The sequence below is a fragment of the Neltuma alba genome, unplaced genomic scaffold, assembly GCF_004799145.2.
Source record: "Neltuma alba isolate B1F8T4 unplaced genomic scaffold, ASM479914v2 tig00006334_pilon, whole genome shotgun sequence".
Classification (NCBI taxonomy): Eukaryota; Viridiplantae; Streptophyta; class Magnoliopsida; order Fabales; family Fabaceae; genus Neltuma; species Neltuma alba.
Window position 1 is genome coordinate 98,646 of NW_021634432.1, and position 16,308 is coordinate 114,953.

At 36.9% G+C, this 16,308-nt stretch overlaps 2 protein-coding genes and 1 pseudogene across 2 annotated transcripts; 1 reads left to right on the plus strand and 2 right to left on the minus strand.

Moving 5' to 3' along the window:
- Positions 1–274: 274 nt before the first annotated feature.
- On the minus strand, positions 275–2,674 carry LOC114750139 (pentatricopeptide repeat-containing protein At5g48910-like). Its single transcript, XM_028938681.1, has 2 exons — positions 2,453–2,674; positions 275–2,304 (listed from the first exon to the last, which is right to left on the minus strand). The coding sequence occupies exon 2, from the start codon at positions 2,171–2,173 to the stop codon at positions 275–277; it is 1,899 nt and encodes a 632-aa protein (XP_028794514.1). The 5' UTR covers positions 2,174–2,304; positions 2,453–2,674.
- A 4,177-nt stretch (positions 2,675–6,851) lies between these two features.
- LOC114750150 (beta-amyrin 11-oxidase-like) lies at positions 6,852–8,333 on the minus strand (annotated as a pseudogene).
- A 1,995-nt stretch (positions 8,334–10,328) lies between these two features.
- On the plus strand, positions 10,329–16,308 carry LOC114750142 (uncharacterized). Its single transcript, XM_028938686.1, has 7 exons — positions 10,329–10,709; positions 10,996–11,128; positions 11,572–11,675; positions 12,551–12,722; positions 12,817–12,957; positions 13,047–13,275; positions 13,391–16,308. Exons 1-7 carry the CDS (start codon positions 10,678–10,680, stop codon positions 15,934–15,936), a joined length of 3,357 nt encoding a protein of 1,118 aa, XP_028794519.1. The 5' UTR covers positions 10,329–10,677; the 3' UTR covers positions 15,937–16,308.

Sequence of the window (16,308 nt, forward strand, 5' to 3'; positions counted from 1 at the left end):
CTCATCTAAATTTTTTGTTAGCAAGAAAAAAGCCATACCAATAAGTTATATTTGGAGCTATATACTGCTATAGTTTCACCCATCCAACATTTCCGATTCTTAAGCAGCGAAAGACAACTGTCAATGTGCAGATCAATTCCAATAACTCCAATAATTCATATGCTTTATTTTTCAAAAACAAGTCAAATATTCAGGTAAAAAAAAAAGTCAATTATTTATATTTAGGACAATAAACACATACATATGTACCTGCCCAATGTGGGAAAAATGCAGACTACCAGTAATCCCTACAAGAGCATGAACCATGCTCAAAATGATGAAAGCGCTTCCTGTCCCTAATAGTTATCTTGCGCTCATAAATTTTTGAGATCAACTTCATCGATGAATGACAATCTTCGCAAATGCGCAAGTTTTTTACAACCTTAAGGGGTGTTTTTGGCGATGTGCTAATTATGCCAAAGGCCACTGCAATCTTCTCACTATGGTAGTGCAGCAAACTTTCTTTTTGTTTTTCATCCATGTTAAGCAAGATTTGTGTAGTGTCTGGCCTGTGGCCTTCCAAACTCAACTTGTGGGAAATTTCCTCTAACATTGATTGTATTTCTTTGGCTCTAGGGTGGGAATCATCTTCAACAACGAACTCATGAATCACTCCACCAATCTCAATCCAACTACATCCAGGATCTTTCCTTATATCCAAGTCTTTCATCATCAACCTCACCTCTGCAACTGCATCCCAATCTTCTACTGCAGCATACATGTTTGAAAGAGCCACATATGCCCCGCTATCATGAGGAGCCAAATGCTTTAAAACCTCAGCTGCTCGCCTACCTATCTCAATATTTTTATGCATCTTACAAGCACCAAGCAAGGCCTTCCAAATAACATCATCTGATCTTATGTTCATGTTCAGTATAAGCTCTTCAGCTTCTTCTAAAAGACCAGCTCGACCCAAAAGATCAACCATGCATCCATAATGTTCTATTCTAGGCTCTAATCTAAGTTTATCAACCATATGATTAAAAAAGAATCTGCCCTTGTCCACCAAACCTGCATGGCTACAAGCACTCAAGATTGAAATGCATGTAACATCACTGGGGGACACTCCACTTCTTTCCATTCTTGAAAAATAATTGAAGGCATCATTGGCTCTACCATGCATGGCAAGACCACCGATTATAGCATTCCAAGTTATAACATTACGTTTAGGGAGTCCCTCAAAGACCTGAATTGCCTTCTCAATGGTCCCACACTTTGCATACATATCCACTAATGCAGAGCCAAGCACATCATCAATCGGAATCTTATTCTTCTCCGCATATAAATGAACCCATTTCCCTAATTCAAGCGCTCCAAGGCGTGAAATAGCTGGCAGCACACTGACCAAAGTCACACGGTTTGGGGATACACCTTCCATTTGCATCTTGTGAAACGTGTCTATGGCCTTCAAGAAAATCCCATTCTGTGCATATGCAGATATCATGACATTCCATGAAACCACACTTCTTTGATGCATTCTATCAAACAATTCACTTGCAGCTTTGATGTTTCCTAGTCTTACGTATCCGTCAATCATCACATTCCAAAGCACCACATTACCCTCTCGCTTCCTCTTACTACACCTCACCATCCTGTTCATATCTTCAGCCCCATCAATATTCCTAGTGAATAAAATCTGGGCATCCTCCATACTCGCACACATTACATACATCCTCAGCAGATTAGTCATGACAAATTCATCACTATCCAATCCACATTTGATTACAAAACCATGAACCTGTTTTCCTTCTACCAACCTGGCGACCCTGGAGCATGCTTTTAAGACAGAAGGAAAGGTAAAGCGATTAGGTTCAACAATTCCATCAGAAACCATTTGACAAAACAACAAGAAAGCATCCAATGGTCCGCAGTCATCGTCGCTTTCAGCCAGTGCTCTGATCATAGTGTTCCAAGAAAAGCAATTGCGTTCAGGTAATTGGGCAAAAACAGAGAGGGCATACTGAGTATCACGATAATCCGAGGTTGCGCATAGCTTAAGGAATTCTGTTGCCAATGAAAGGTCATGAATTTGACCTGTTTTGATGAAAAGGGCGTGAAATTGCTTCATTTCTCGTATGGTTTTGCAGTGTGAAATGCGAGAAGGTGGGTGAAGGTTCAACGTTGCAGAATTCATAGCAAAATACAAATAACAGTACCTGCCGCGCTCACAATGTATGATTTATTTCAGTTTATGCAGCTCTGAGCTCAGTTCACTCCTAAATCCCCTAATGTCCCAAAAACAAAACATTGTACTCCGATAAAAACCTGAACAACAGCCACAGCAGAGCAAAAACGTTTATAATTCAACACATACACACACACACACACACAAAAACTGAACAGAGGAATAGAGGCAAGAGCATTCACTTGCCTCCATCACACACAGCAGCATCGAAGGAGGAAGAAGACTCACACTACTTCTACACAGCAACACGATCAAGAAGAGGAGGAGAAAACAACACACAGCTGAAGGGAGAAAGCTCCCAAATCATGGTATTGTTTCGCAGCGAAACAGAGGAAGGATAAGGCATTTTTGGTTTGGGGGGGGGGGGTCATTTTCTATATAAGGTGCAAAATAACAGACAGAATCGGAGCACACAGGCCGGGGCGGGGGGATGGTGGTGGGATCCTTCGAAGAAGGGGATATAGGGATTGTGGGAGGATAACCAGTAAAACGCTGAGCAGCGTGGAAAGTGAAAAAATTGAAGCTTACCTCCTCCTCATATAAAATTGAACTCAAAAAGGGCGGACTTTGATTTCCAGTTTAGGATAGGAAGGGAGAGATATCCACCGAAATGAACACTACAGAGGTAAAATGTGCAGAAGGAGGTCTGTTGCGTGAAAACGACAATGAGTGACATCAAAACGACGATTTTGTGCTCCCTTGCTACTTCCGACAATGGGTGACAGGAAAAGACCATCTGCGCCCTTGCTCTCTTTGTGAGTCCTTGTGTGTCTAGAATTCTATGATGGATATATAGTTATATACCTGAATTGGATAGATACGGATCCAATACTTTTATTTTTTGGATAATCCACTATACCCATGCATATATATTGATAAATAAATTCATAAAACTCACCAAAAAATATGATAGCAATTAAAAAATTCCAGACTAGGGGCATAACTAATTAATCATATGATCTATTGAATAAAAAAAAAACCACATAATATTTGTTTTTAATCAATGTAGGGATAGGAGGAGCAAGGGTTGATGCAGTGTTTAAGACAAAATCCGTATGCTCTATATCTGTTTCTGAATGAGAGGACCATTAAGGGCACGGTTTTAGGCAACTACATTGTTTGGGTCACTCAAAAAATAAAAAGAAAACCTTTTATACTTTATGAAATAAAACTTCTCGTATATATTTATTTTATACAGTGTAAAATAACAGAAAATAAATTAAATTAAATACATTCTGTTTCATCTTATGGTTAGAGGAGGAGAAATGATAGAAGGGGAATCCGAAAGAGGTTGTTAACCTCAAGAGTGTTACTCCTCTGGTCTTATTTATAGGAAAGAGAAAATTTTTTTGTCTTATTTATAACTATAAGTCATTTTATTAAAATTTTATAGTGAATGTACTATTTTGTCCTTCATTTATTATAGTGTATAGATAAAATTGAAAAATTGTTATATTTTAATAAAGAATTAATACATTTTAAGATTTTTCTTGGTCTGTATAAAATATGCTAAAAGCGCCTTATAAATAAGACTATAGGAGTATTATATTAATCACAGTTATTGAGCGCAAGCACACACTTTAACGTAAGATTAATGCCATAAGTAACTAGTCACCTTTTATAATTCGTGCAAGACAGCTGCTTGAAGGTCTGGGAACTGGCAGGTAGATCATTGGATCATGCCTCGTTAATTCTCTCCATCCTGCACCATATATGTAAAATCCATCGTACTACCTGCCATCCTTAATATAAAACTTAATTGACTAATCTAAAAAAGTTTAAAAAATTAAGTTAATTATTTGTAATAAATAATGTTATCTTTCTTAGAATATTTTTGCTAATCATATGTATTAGTTAAAACTACTATTTCATGAAATCTTTAACAAGCACAGTTATTACAATGAGTACTTTAAAAAAATTGATAAATATGAAAAACAAAGTGAGTTGGGCCTGATATTTAGAGTCAAATTAAAAACCAATCAGCTCTTATGTCAAGGATCTAAAGTAGTAGTATAATACCAACTCCGATTCTTAATATAAGAGTTAGTTGACTAATTTGAGTAGATTAAGGAAACTAGTTAAATTAGTTATTTGTAATAAATAAGTATTATCTTTTCTAAAATATCATTGCTAATCAAATATATTTGTTAGAATTATCATTATTGCAAGATTTATCTTGAAAAAAATAGATAATTATGAGAGAAAAAAAAAGTAAATTAGGACCTTATATTTATGACTAAAATAAAAATTAAATAAGTTTTTATATTAAAGACAGGATGAGATAGTAATAAATAAAACGATTTTTAAATAGTAATAAGATAAAGTACGTGGAAGACGGATCTTAATCGTAATATGCGTGTGTGTGGCTAATATAATGAAAAGTAAGAGGAATAATAGCTAATTAACCTGTAATTTTTTTTGTTGTTGTTACCCACCCAATTTACCAGAATTTTGCTCTGACTACACTTGGCTGTGATGACCCCCGTCACACACTTGGCTGTGGTGGGTGAGTTTTCCAATGAAGATTTCTGCATACGCTAAGAAACTCGAGACCTCACTTAAACAGTACCAAGCCGCTTACCACTTAGATCAACCTCTCTTAATTAATTAACCTGTAGTTAACTGAGAACAAAGTGGTGAAGGAAAATAGCGATCTCAATCCACGCCAGCTGACTTCCAGGGCACAGTCTACTTCATGTCTAGGGAAGGAACGAACCCGCTTTTGCTTTAAAGTTCTGCACCACATTAATTTATCACTAAATAATACCCCTCGGGGCAAAATAATAAATAATGAATTAACACTAATATAATACTCCCTCTCTTATCATAAGATTCACTTAACTATATTGTTTAGTTAAAAAAAACAGTTAAAATTAGTTCAAAGTAATATAATAACCATGCTAGAAATGTACTTTTTTTTCACATATGTTTTTATTTATAAGTGGATAGGTATGAGTGAGAAAAAAATAGGGAAGAATATATGAAAAAAAAGACAATGATAAAGAGTATATCAATTAAGAATAAAGTTAGTAAAAATATATTTATTGTTTGGACAAATCTTAAAAATATAAATATGAACAAACCAATTTCTGGTGGAAAAACAAACCAATTCAAAAAATTAAATCTAACAGACGTAGAAGTATAAACGTACATACTTCCCGTCTGGAAGGATCAAATTCCTCGGGGTTGACGTAATTCTCAGGATCCATATATGCACCTCTATTCCAAACCACAATTTTCCATCTTTCGGGAATGGTGCAACCTAGATTTCAAAAAGAATAAAAAGATTGGTCTTTAATATTGCGGATCAATTAGTTAATAAAAAAACCGGTAAGCATTGAAGTTTTGGAAATATGTTCACTAGAATTGAAGAAGAAGGTGGTGGTGGTGGTTAAGATTCTTCATGCAAATAGCTTCGAAAGATATTCCATTTTTCCAATATCCTTAAGACTTAGCCCTTTCCTTCCACGAACATACATTTTCGTCCTGTGATCTCCTCTTGCCCTTTGTGCAACATAAAACTTGCTTTAATTTTATGTGGAAATTTATGTAATTTTTTGGTTGTTAGTTGAGAGAAAAATGAAACTTTTAATCTATAATTTACGCATTATTAATCAAATCCTTAACATAGAGTCTGTTTGGATTAGTGACTGGAAAAGTAGCTTATTGGAAAAGTGAAGTTGGATAAAACTTAAATTGGATAAGCTGAATTGTATTTGGATTGGAATTTAAAAAAGTTAGTTTGTAAAAGTGAGATTGGTAAAAAGTTGTTTGTTTGGATTATGATTGAGTAAAAATAAGTTTAGTTGTAAAATTATCAAAATGGGTATGAGTTTTAATAAATAACGAAACATGGTTAATAAAAATGATTTTACATAATAAAATGAAATTAAAATAATTTAATATAAAGAAGTCAAATTGAACGAGTGAATTAAATTTTAAAACTTCATAAAAATCATAAAAAAATATTGTAAATATAATGTGAAACATGAAAAAAAAATGAATTGAGACAATATAATGAAGAAGTAAAATTTAATGAGCAAAATAAATTTGAAAACTATAGAGAAATCATAAAAAATATTTTTAAATATAAAGTAAAACATAATAAAAAAAATGAATTGACATACTACAAATCTACAATGAATTTAAATGAGGAAAGGCAGGAATAAAAATAAATCTGACAAGAAAATAATTTCCCAACAATCCAGTATAAGCACGATGCAATTTTAAAAAGCTCCTCCCTTGCAACTTATTAAAACGCATTGTCTAATCAGCGATTTGGAACTGAAGTGGGATAACCCAAAAGCTGTCCCAAACACCTTTACATAACCAATGGAACTTATCAACTACTTAAACCTCATTTTAGCCCACAAAACGCCCATCCAAATAGGCAGATAATAGAAAGTAATTGTTGTGGTTTGGGGAAGGTGGCCTAGAGAGCAAAACGCACTATTTTCATAATGATAAAAAAAATTCTAAACTTGACCCCCTTTTTACCGTAAAAAAGGGGGGGTTTCAAATAAAATAAAAGATACTAAAACAAAGTAGGCTATCCAGAAAAAAGCACACAAAACAAAAACCCTGAAGAACATAGCCTGCACAAAAAACCCCAACCCTAGTCAGCAAACTAAGAAGGAGCCTTAAGGCGGCTGTATCCAACTTTACAAAACCTCTGCCGCATCTTCAAGTGGAGAGTTTCAGAGAATCCGAAAGGTCCCACCCTTTTTACCAGCAAGGATGCAATACCGAAAACTAACATTGTAATTAATGTTGGTCATATGATACTGAGGTACGATGATGTATGTCATATATATACAAGAGTCGAACCTTAGCCTTTTCGAAGAGGTGTGGGTGTTGAGAGAGGTAGATGAGGATCCACGTTAAAGAGTGAGCCGTACTTTCGTGACCAGCTAACGAGAACGGGAGAATTAATTCTGTTATGTCTTCGTCCTCTAATTGCCTTCCAACTTCATCTTTCACCTCCATTAAAAATCCATCATATCTTTCTTTGTTGTCTCTCTCTTGAAGCTCCTTCTCTTCTTCTCCAGCAAACCTAGCAGCATCTTCGTCAACTTCTTTCTTGCCTGACAAGCTCCAAAAAGTTCGACAATAGAGAAGGTGTGTGTGTGCACAGAGACACACAGAGAGAGAGAGAGAGAGAGAGAGAGAGAGCGATGTGTAGCTGGTTAACCTTGAGAGCCTTGTGGCAAGCCAAGCCTGGAAGTTAATGGCGAGGGACTTCATTCCTCGATTAAGGTCGGTGCACGATTTTTCGACGAGGCCAAGGTCGACGGAATCAATGTCGAAGCCGAAGAAGATGTTGGTGATGACGGCAAAGGCAAACTTAGCTTACTCAGTTCAGTCAACAACGTAACTCAACCGGCATTTGGATGCTACTCAGTTCTTGCAACAATTTAACGGTCATGTCTTCGATGAGATCGTAATGTAGGAAGACAAAACCTCGTGGCGGGTAATGGGAGCGGTGGTGAGGCGGCGGAGGCGCTTGTGCTCGGCAGCGGAAATGCTGTGGAAAGATCTCTTGCCGGTGATGAGGGCGATGGTAGAGGTGGGGTATGCAATCTCGAATCGGTCGTCATCGTGAGCACTTTCCGGCAAGCGTCTGGACTGCACACAATGATGCTAGGGCTTCCAAACGTATACATGCCAGTTCTGCCATATCTAAAACAGAAATAAAAACACCAAAAAGTGACTAAGCTAGTAAAACTTGATGGCTTTTTTAGTTTAATTTCATCTGTTCCTCTGTCAGTCTTCTTATTTATTATTTTCCCTTGTTTTTCTTTCAATGTTAACTAGATCTCCTTTTAAAAAGAGATTTGATGAATTCCTGTAGTGTGCGTGAAATAAAAAGCGGATCAGAGGGAGAATTCTTGTAGTGCGTGTTGTAAAGGTGCGTTTGCCAGTTTTCAGCCGCAGGTTTGATGAAAAGGTTCAGGATATTAGGGAAGTGGATGATAAAGAAATGGAGAAGTTTCATGGAATGTTTCCTTTCTGGGTTTGGAAGTATTGATCATGTTTGGTCATGAATGTTAGCCCGTGTTGCTTTCTCAAAATGTTGAATCGGACAAGGCTTCAATTTTCACTGGCCCATCGTCATATGCAAAATAAGTTGGGAGCAGATTCTGAATTGTCCCCTGAAAATCTGAGCTTATATGTATAGTCATGAAGAATTCGAACAAAGTAAAGCGGAGTCTTCAAATTATTAAGAGATTGTTTTGAGCTGTTATTCTTTCAAATTCTTCGACGGGTGGAATGTAAGAGAGGAAAAGGCATATATGTTTAGTAAGCAACTAAATAATGATTCCTAATCAATAATCTCAATCACGTTCAAGTTCTAACTATGAGGGTGTTTGGAAACACCCAAGATAAACTCTTCCATATATTTACTTCGTAGACCGTAAAATCACTTCTGAAATCATGGTTTGGTTGCAATCCCAACACCCCCTATATCGTTGTTACCCAATGCACATCATGAGATTCACTTCCTTTTTGGGGCAAACTTAAGCAGGTAATATCGACTATTATATACTCCCTCCGTTCCTCATTATAAGAGACAAATAACTAAATTACGTTGATAAAAAACAGTTAAAATTAGTTAAGGACAATTAATGTGTAAAAAGTATAATGTTTTGTCCAACAATGCCCCTATTAATAAGGAGAGAGAGTATGAGAGAGAACAATTAAATTATTAAAAGAAAGAGAAGTGGGAAGGAGAGAGAGCATGAGTTGGAGACAAAATAAATAGGAGTAAAATAAGAAATCAATACAAAAAAATAGAGACAACTTTTAAATGTCTCTTATATATGGAAACATGCCATAAGCATCAAATATCTCTTCTAATAAGTACGGAAGGAAGGAGTACTTTCTTAGAAACATGTTAGACTCATAAATATTGTGATGAACAGGTTAAACCTTTTAACCGCATGAACAAACTCAGGAGACACTCTCACTCAAGATAATTCTCATGGTCTGGAGAAACCACAAAAAGGAGCAAAAGTTGAACATTGCGATTTGTTTCTTTAGATGTACTTTTACACTGGAAAAAGTCCTTTCACATCTTTCCTCGTACACCGTAATTGCAACAGGCCACGCACGGCAGCAATGCCCCACAATCATCTATCTATTTCTTAAAGAATTTTACGCACTTATTTAATATTTCATAATTATTATTAAAAAATTATTTATAAGTTATTTAAACAGCCCCATCACTAGCTCACTGCGCAAAGCAAGCCAGAAGAGAGACTTATCTTGGCTATATTACTAAATTATTATTGAGAGCAACCCCTTATTTTAATTACACAAGTTATAAAATTTTAATTTATTTTATCTCTCAAATTTATAATTTTTTTAAAACCTTTTCTATTAATTATATATATTAAACATTTTTATTTTCATCATGAATACTAATATTTTTCAATTCAAATATTTTTTGTTGAGCTGAATCAATTCAAATGATTAAAAAGATTACTTTTATGAAAATCTGCTTACATGATGGCCAAAAATTGGATATTTGGCTACTGTTCTGGTTCTAAACATAAAACTTATTCTGTTGTGTAAATCTTTTACCATAAAATGAGTCTTATACCTAGGATTAGGAAAATGTTATTTTATAAATAATTAATTTAACTAATATTTTTAAATTTTTAGAAATGAATTATGGCTCAGTAGTACTTTTCCGGTCCTTAATATATGACCCAATTGTTGAGTTAGTTTTGATTCTAAATATAAGACCCATTTCTCATATTTATCAATTTTCTCTAAATTATCCTTATGAATATTCTCTCAACCATAATCAAGTAGAAGAAGAAGATGGGGTATTAAGAAAGATGATTATGGTATTTTAAAAAAAATGTGTCACATTTTTTATAATTAACCAATTTAACTAACTTTTTTAATCTAATCAAATTAATTAAATAAGTTTTATATTAAATACCGGAGGAGTAGTTTAGAACCGGCGGAGTAAATACTAATTAATTCTCCTCTTCTGGTCAAAAAAATTAATTCCTCTCTTTTGTTGCGATGGCGTGTTTTTAGCGCTTATCGAAGTTCCTTTCACGAGAGAGAGAGAGAGAGAGGGAGAGATTCATTGGAGGAAGGAACTTTCCGAAGAGAGAGAAAGTCAGCTTCGGCTTCCGTCCCTCGTGGTTCCCATGGCCATGTGGGCCGCCTGGGTTTCTTCGCTTCTTTGATCCGAATTGCCACGAAGTTCCAATAACTGTTGCTTATTCTCTCTTTTCTTAACCTGTAAGACTATAAGATCCAATTTTGTTGTTGTCTTCCTCCTCCTCAACAACTAATTTCATCAACCAAAAAGCCGTTTCTTTGACGTTTTCGCGGCTAGAAAGTACCCTTATTCCATAACTGCACAACTGCTCCGTATCCAATCCTTTTGATTGAAGCAGAATCAGAGTCTTCTCTCCGATTACGTAGCAAATATGTTACATCGAAGCTTTAAGCCCGCGAAATGGTAATAATCAATCTTGTCTTGCCCACACCGATTTATTATGCCGTTCGGCGATTTCAGTAGGCTGATATGATCCTTTAGTGATTGACTTGTGGTAGAATTCGCTGATAGCAGATTCCATGTTCGCCTAGAAATCTAATTAGTGTTTGTCGTTGTCTCTGTGCAGTATACTGATTTGAAATTAACTTTCCGGTTTAGTGTTGCAATTGATAATCTTGTAATTTTTCTTGATGGAGATGGTTTTTCTACTGAAAATAACAATATGTTTGTATTTTGAACTTCCTTACAGCAAAACAGCGTTAAAACTCGCGGTTTCAAGAATAAAGCTTTTGAAGAATAGAAGAGAAGCGCTGGTGAAGCAACACAAGAGGGAATTAGCCCAATTGCTCGAGTCTGGGCAGGACCAGACTGCTAGAATCCGGGTAATAATATAGATAAGAGAAATCCATAATTGTCCTTAAAAACAGCGTCATCGCTTATGTCGGTATAAAATAACCCTATTGCTCAAGTTCATTTTGTCTTTAAACTGGGGTTTGATTCGACTTTGATCGTTATGGACTGGTACCACGATTATAGTGAAAAAAACCACTCAATCTTCACTCAATTATTTATCCCACTGGATGAAGATAAATTTCCAAACCACTGATGTGACGCCTTAAAATCGAAATGCCACATGCTTGTGGCAATTTAAGTGCCTCAGAAATGGATCGAAACAGTACAACCAGATTCTAAAATGACTGAAAAATTATAGAATACTCCAGTTGCTTGAGTTGTGCTTGTAATATGGTTACTGGCAAAACTTTTTCTTCCTCTTTCTGTGATGCTTTTTTTGTGACCCTTGACTTTTATTTCATTGTTCATTCAGGTTGAACATGTTGTTAGGGAAGAGAAGACAATGGCCGCATATGATCTTATAGAAATATACTGTGAGCTGATTGCAGCTCGCTTGCCAATGATTGAATCACAGAAGTATGTGATCTGAAACTCGTCCAAATAATTTTGGTGCATTCTACTTTGTCAACATCATGAAATTGCTTTTAATGTTTACTGTATGTTTTTCCTGTTTAGTCAATATCACCTTTTCAATTTTTGGGCTGGTCTGCCTTGGTGTTTATATTAAAATACATGGGTAATTTAGCCAACAAAACAAAATTTTCTTCTATATCTCACATGTCATGCTTTGTCAAGGAAATGTATGATCGTAGTTTTTGGAACTCTATGAAAGAGTAAAAGTTATAGTGGGGCTGAGGACAAGTTGTAGTCAGACTAGGATTTGAATAGCGAGCAGGCAAGTCAACTTGACAAAACGTGGAACTATGTCTTTGCCATCTTATTGATCATGTTAACACCTCATTTCTGGAGAATCTGAATTTGTGTGAAAAATATAAGCAATATCAGCCACAACCTTTCTTATAGGGAGGTGGTGGATGATGATAGGTTAAGAAGTTCACTTTCGTCTTGAAGGAAGGATGCAGTGTAGATAGCGCATTGATCTGCAAGGCTTCATCCTTGAAGCTTCTTTATCAGCCTTACGATTATTCTTCATGCAGAAAATCTGCATCTGGTATACCAGTGAATAGGTCCACTGAAACCTTTTGGCTTTACTTGTTCTGGTTTCTGTAATGCGGTGCTTCATTATTTGTCATCATGTTCAATTCAGTATTATCTCGCATTCATGTAATTTTTTCCACGCATGCTTTTGTGTATATATTTTACCATATGCTATGACCTTGCGCTTGCCTTAAGGATTAACTGCTTGTGTATTTTGCTTGACACTGTTGAATTTGCGACTGAGAATCTAGTTTGTAGTTGTTTGAGGTGGCTCACTTTGTTTTCTCCCTCAGAAACTGTCCCATCGATCTGAAGGAGGCAATATCAAGTGTAATATTTGCATCACCACGATGTTCAGATATACCTGAGCTCATGGATGTGCGAAAGCATATTACAGCTAAGTATGGAAAAGAATTCATCTCAGCAGCTGTTGAATTACGCCCTGACTGTGGTGTAAATCGTCTGGCAAGTTCCTCTTCCTTCTTAAAAATTTGCAACAAGGACTAATTTTAAGCTTATTTATTGTTAATTTTGTTTTCACTTGATTTTGTCTTTTCAGTTGGTCGAGAAACTGTCTGCCAAAGCACCTGATGGTCCAACTAAGATGAAAATACTGACTGCAATTGCAGAGGAACATAATATAAAGTGGGAACCCAAGTCTTTCGGAGAAAGTGATGTAAAGCTTTCTCAAGGTTCACAGGTAGGCTTTGTCAAGCATGGATGATTAGTTGATTTTGTATCATTATGGAAACGTCATGCTGTGTTATATGACATTATTGATCTTTCAAGGTTGGGACAAATGCTTATGAGAAGGGTAACTACGTGGAACCTCCTCAAGTTCATGTTCCACTTGTTCGTGATGAAATGGGACCTCCTAATTTACGTGGTTTCTCTGAATATGAAAAAATGCAAAATACGCCTACAAATTTAGTTGAGGCCACAAATGATGCCGAGAAAATGGTTGGTGGCGGTAAGTCAACAACATCAGGGACCACTAGTCCAGGGATTAGATCTTCAGGTAACTTTTTCAGTTACTTTATGTCATCTATTTTGTTCGAAGATGATGATAATATGCTCTATTTTGGGACTTATATCCTGTCCATTGCATGGATTTGTGGGGACCTGTCTAACAGGAACTGGAAATCAAGAAATGGATTCTGCAGCTTATTATGAAAACAGAAGGGGTGCCCCTACGGATAATATAAATTGGAACATGGAATTTAAAGATGCTGCCTCTGCTGCGCAGGCAGCTGCAGAATCTGCAGAGCGTGCAAGTATGGCTGCTCGGGCTGCTGCAGAACTCTCAAACCGTGATAGGATCAATAGGCAGTATTCAGGTGGATCACAGAGTTCTTCTGGAAGTGGTTTAAGACATGAAGTTCCTCAAGAATTTTTATTTCATGATGACAAACATCTTCCTACAGAACGTTCAGGCATGACTGCTAGTGCAGCTCCAGAACAATCAAACCATGAAAAGACCAGCAGGCAGTATTCAACTGGATCACATATATCACGCAAGAGTAATGAATTACCTTATCCTCCTTTTCACGATGAAATTCATATTTCTACTGGTTCTGCTGATAACATCGTTCGCAGTAGTAGCTTGGCAATGCATAATGAGGAAATTAACAGAAAAGAACAGGATAGACCAGTAAGAGCGCCTGATGAATATTACAGGGATATTCATGAGAATGTGCTGAAACGTCCCCAGTCTACTTCCTTCACATCTAGAGGTCCTTTTAATGATGATAACCCGTTTGCTGTGGATTCTAAAATGGCAAATTTATATCCTGAAAATAGTTTGTTTAGGCAAGAAAGTAGTGACTACCTATACGAAGTGAGCATGGAAAAAGGGGCGAGTGGAACTGAAGTAGATGTAGTCAGTGAACAGCATGCTGATATGGATACTGGAATGAAGAACTATGATCTCTTTGGAGGTGGAAGGATGGATAGGCAATCTAGAAATGCTTCCCCTTCTGGTTCTCACTTTAGTATGACAAGTGATAATCGTAATGATGTTTTCAAGTCGAATGATCCTAAGATAAACAACAGTCCTGTGGGAGACCTTTCTGTTACTGATGAAGGAAACATTCATAGCATATATATGGAAACGACTTCTCATGATGATACGCCTGTTGTTTTTGATGATTCAGCATCAGAGGATGATGATTATAAATTTTTGGATAAGACGCATGTGGAAGAGGGATCTGGTTCGTTCTTCTCATCTCTTGATAACAAATCACATGCAGATCCATTAGCTAATACCAATGCTTGGAGCCCTGGACAAGTCGTTGAGGGGAAAGAGACAGGCTTAAGTTCACAGTCACATTTTTCTGAGGTTTCTGAAAGCTTGAGAAAGTCTGCCGTTTCTTCTGGGAAAGAAGACTTGCCACCTGTGACTTTTGATGATTCAGATGGTCCAAGTTCAGATAGTGAGGAGGATATGGTCAAGTCTAACGTTACCGAGAGTTACAATCATGGAAATTCTTTCCCTGGTCGGAGTGCAAACCATGAGGCCTTAGAGTCCTCATCATTGTATGATAAAAATGTTGATTCTGACAGAAAGCTTGGACTATCTTCATCTTTAGCTGATTTAGATACAGTGGAAGAGAATTTTAAGGGAAAGATAGACATCACTAGTGTGCCAGGAAAGAATTACAGTTATGATGAACTGCCAACCAACAGGCCATCTTCTGAAGTAAGTTCTTCGTTGAGTTCAAATTTCAAGACAAGCGTCCTCTCATCAAAGTCACCTCATACTTCAGACGAATCTCTTATAGAAGAAAGTGGTAAGGAATTAAACTACGGATCACTGAAGGGTGGGTTTCGCAATAAAGGTATCAGGCGGCCACCATATCTTAAAAGCTCAAATAAGGGTTCTTCATCCTTGGAGGACATTCCAGTGCAGGATGAAGGATCTTTTCCTTCTCGGAGGACGTCAGTGAACTCCGATGCTCATCGGGATGCATATAAGAGTAAGGTGAGTAGTGGAAGGAGAAGTATGGTGAGAGAACAGAAAACATTGGATTCTGATAGTTTCAACCCTGATCCGAAGTCGCATGAAGACAGGACTGATACTCAAGACCCTCACATTCAAAAGCCAGAGGAAAGTGAAGCAAGGAAGAAATCAAGATCCAAGGTCTCGTATACTTACTTTGATTCTGATAGTAGTTATTCTGAGGATGAAGTTCCCAGACAAAATTCAGACAGTCGTGCACGCCCTGCTAGTGGATTTCCTAGAAGGACAGCAACTTCTTCAAAATCTGGTGCAAGTTCAACCTCCAAGGAGGCTCCTTCAGCGTCTGGCTCAGGACTCGTATGGAAATCTTCAAGAGCTTATAACGACAGTGAAAAACAGAAAATGGCCTCTTCCAGGATGGTGACCTCTGATAATGTGGCAAACCCTGAGCATGGATCAGCAGAAAAAGCAGCATTTAAACCAATCCCAGATTCTCGCAAGTCCTTAGATGAAGTTACAAGGCCATCTGCGAAGGTGCAACCTTCCCATCCTTTACCTAGAACGGTGACACCAGATAACGCAGAGGCTTCAGGTTCTCCAAGTACTGATAGAGATGCTCCCTCTAATGATAAGGCGGCGGCTAGTCACGTTCATCCTAAGCTGCCCGACTATGATTCCTTCGCTGCACACTTCCTATCTCTTAAGAAGGGTCGTCAATGAATTTGAATTGATTGCATGCAGCACTATTAGGGCTCTGCCATAATAGTTGGTTCCTTTTCTACATGTAAATCTGTGGAATAAGATTCGAGTTACGTTAGGAACATAGTGATTCATACATTTTTCTTGTATAAATTGAGATCATGCATTTGTTTCGCTACACCATTTTGGCGCATATCCAATAAATTGAGCAGTACCAGATGTATATGTGATTGTGTTAGAACCTTCATTAGAATTCAGAAACCTTGTGAGTAAGATTTGTGTCATGGGCATATAGTCCTGGGATCTTTATTTATCTATTTCTTTGGCTTTTGCACCGGTTGTATTGTCGCTTGTATTCATGGAGTTGGAGTGAGTTGAGCTGGGTTGTCTGAA

What these genes read in the sequence shown, in the direction of transcription:
- LOC114750139 (XM_028938681.1), bottom strand. Translation starts at nt 2,173, where the DNA reads ATGAATTCTGCAACGTTGAACCTTCACCCACCTTCTCGCATTTCACAC.
- LOC114750142 (XM_028938686.1), top strand. Translation starts at nt 10,678, where the DNA reads ATGTTACATCGAAGCTTTAAGCCCGCGAAATG. An exon ending in CCAATGATTGAATCACAGAA is followed by an intron (nt 11,676 to 12,550) that starts GTATGTGATCTG and finishes TTTCTCCCTCAG; the next exon opens with AAACTGTCCCATCGATCTGA. An exon ending in ACTGTGGTGTAAATCGTCTG is followed by an intron (nt 12,723 to 12,816) that starts GCAAGTTCCTCT and finishes TTGTCTTTTCAG; the next exon opens with TTGGTCGAGAAACTGTCTGC.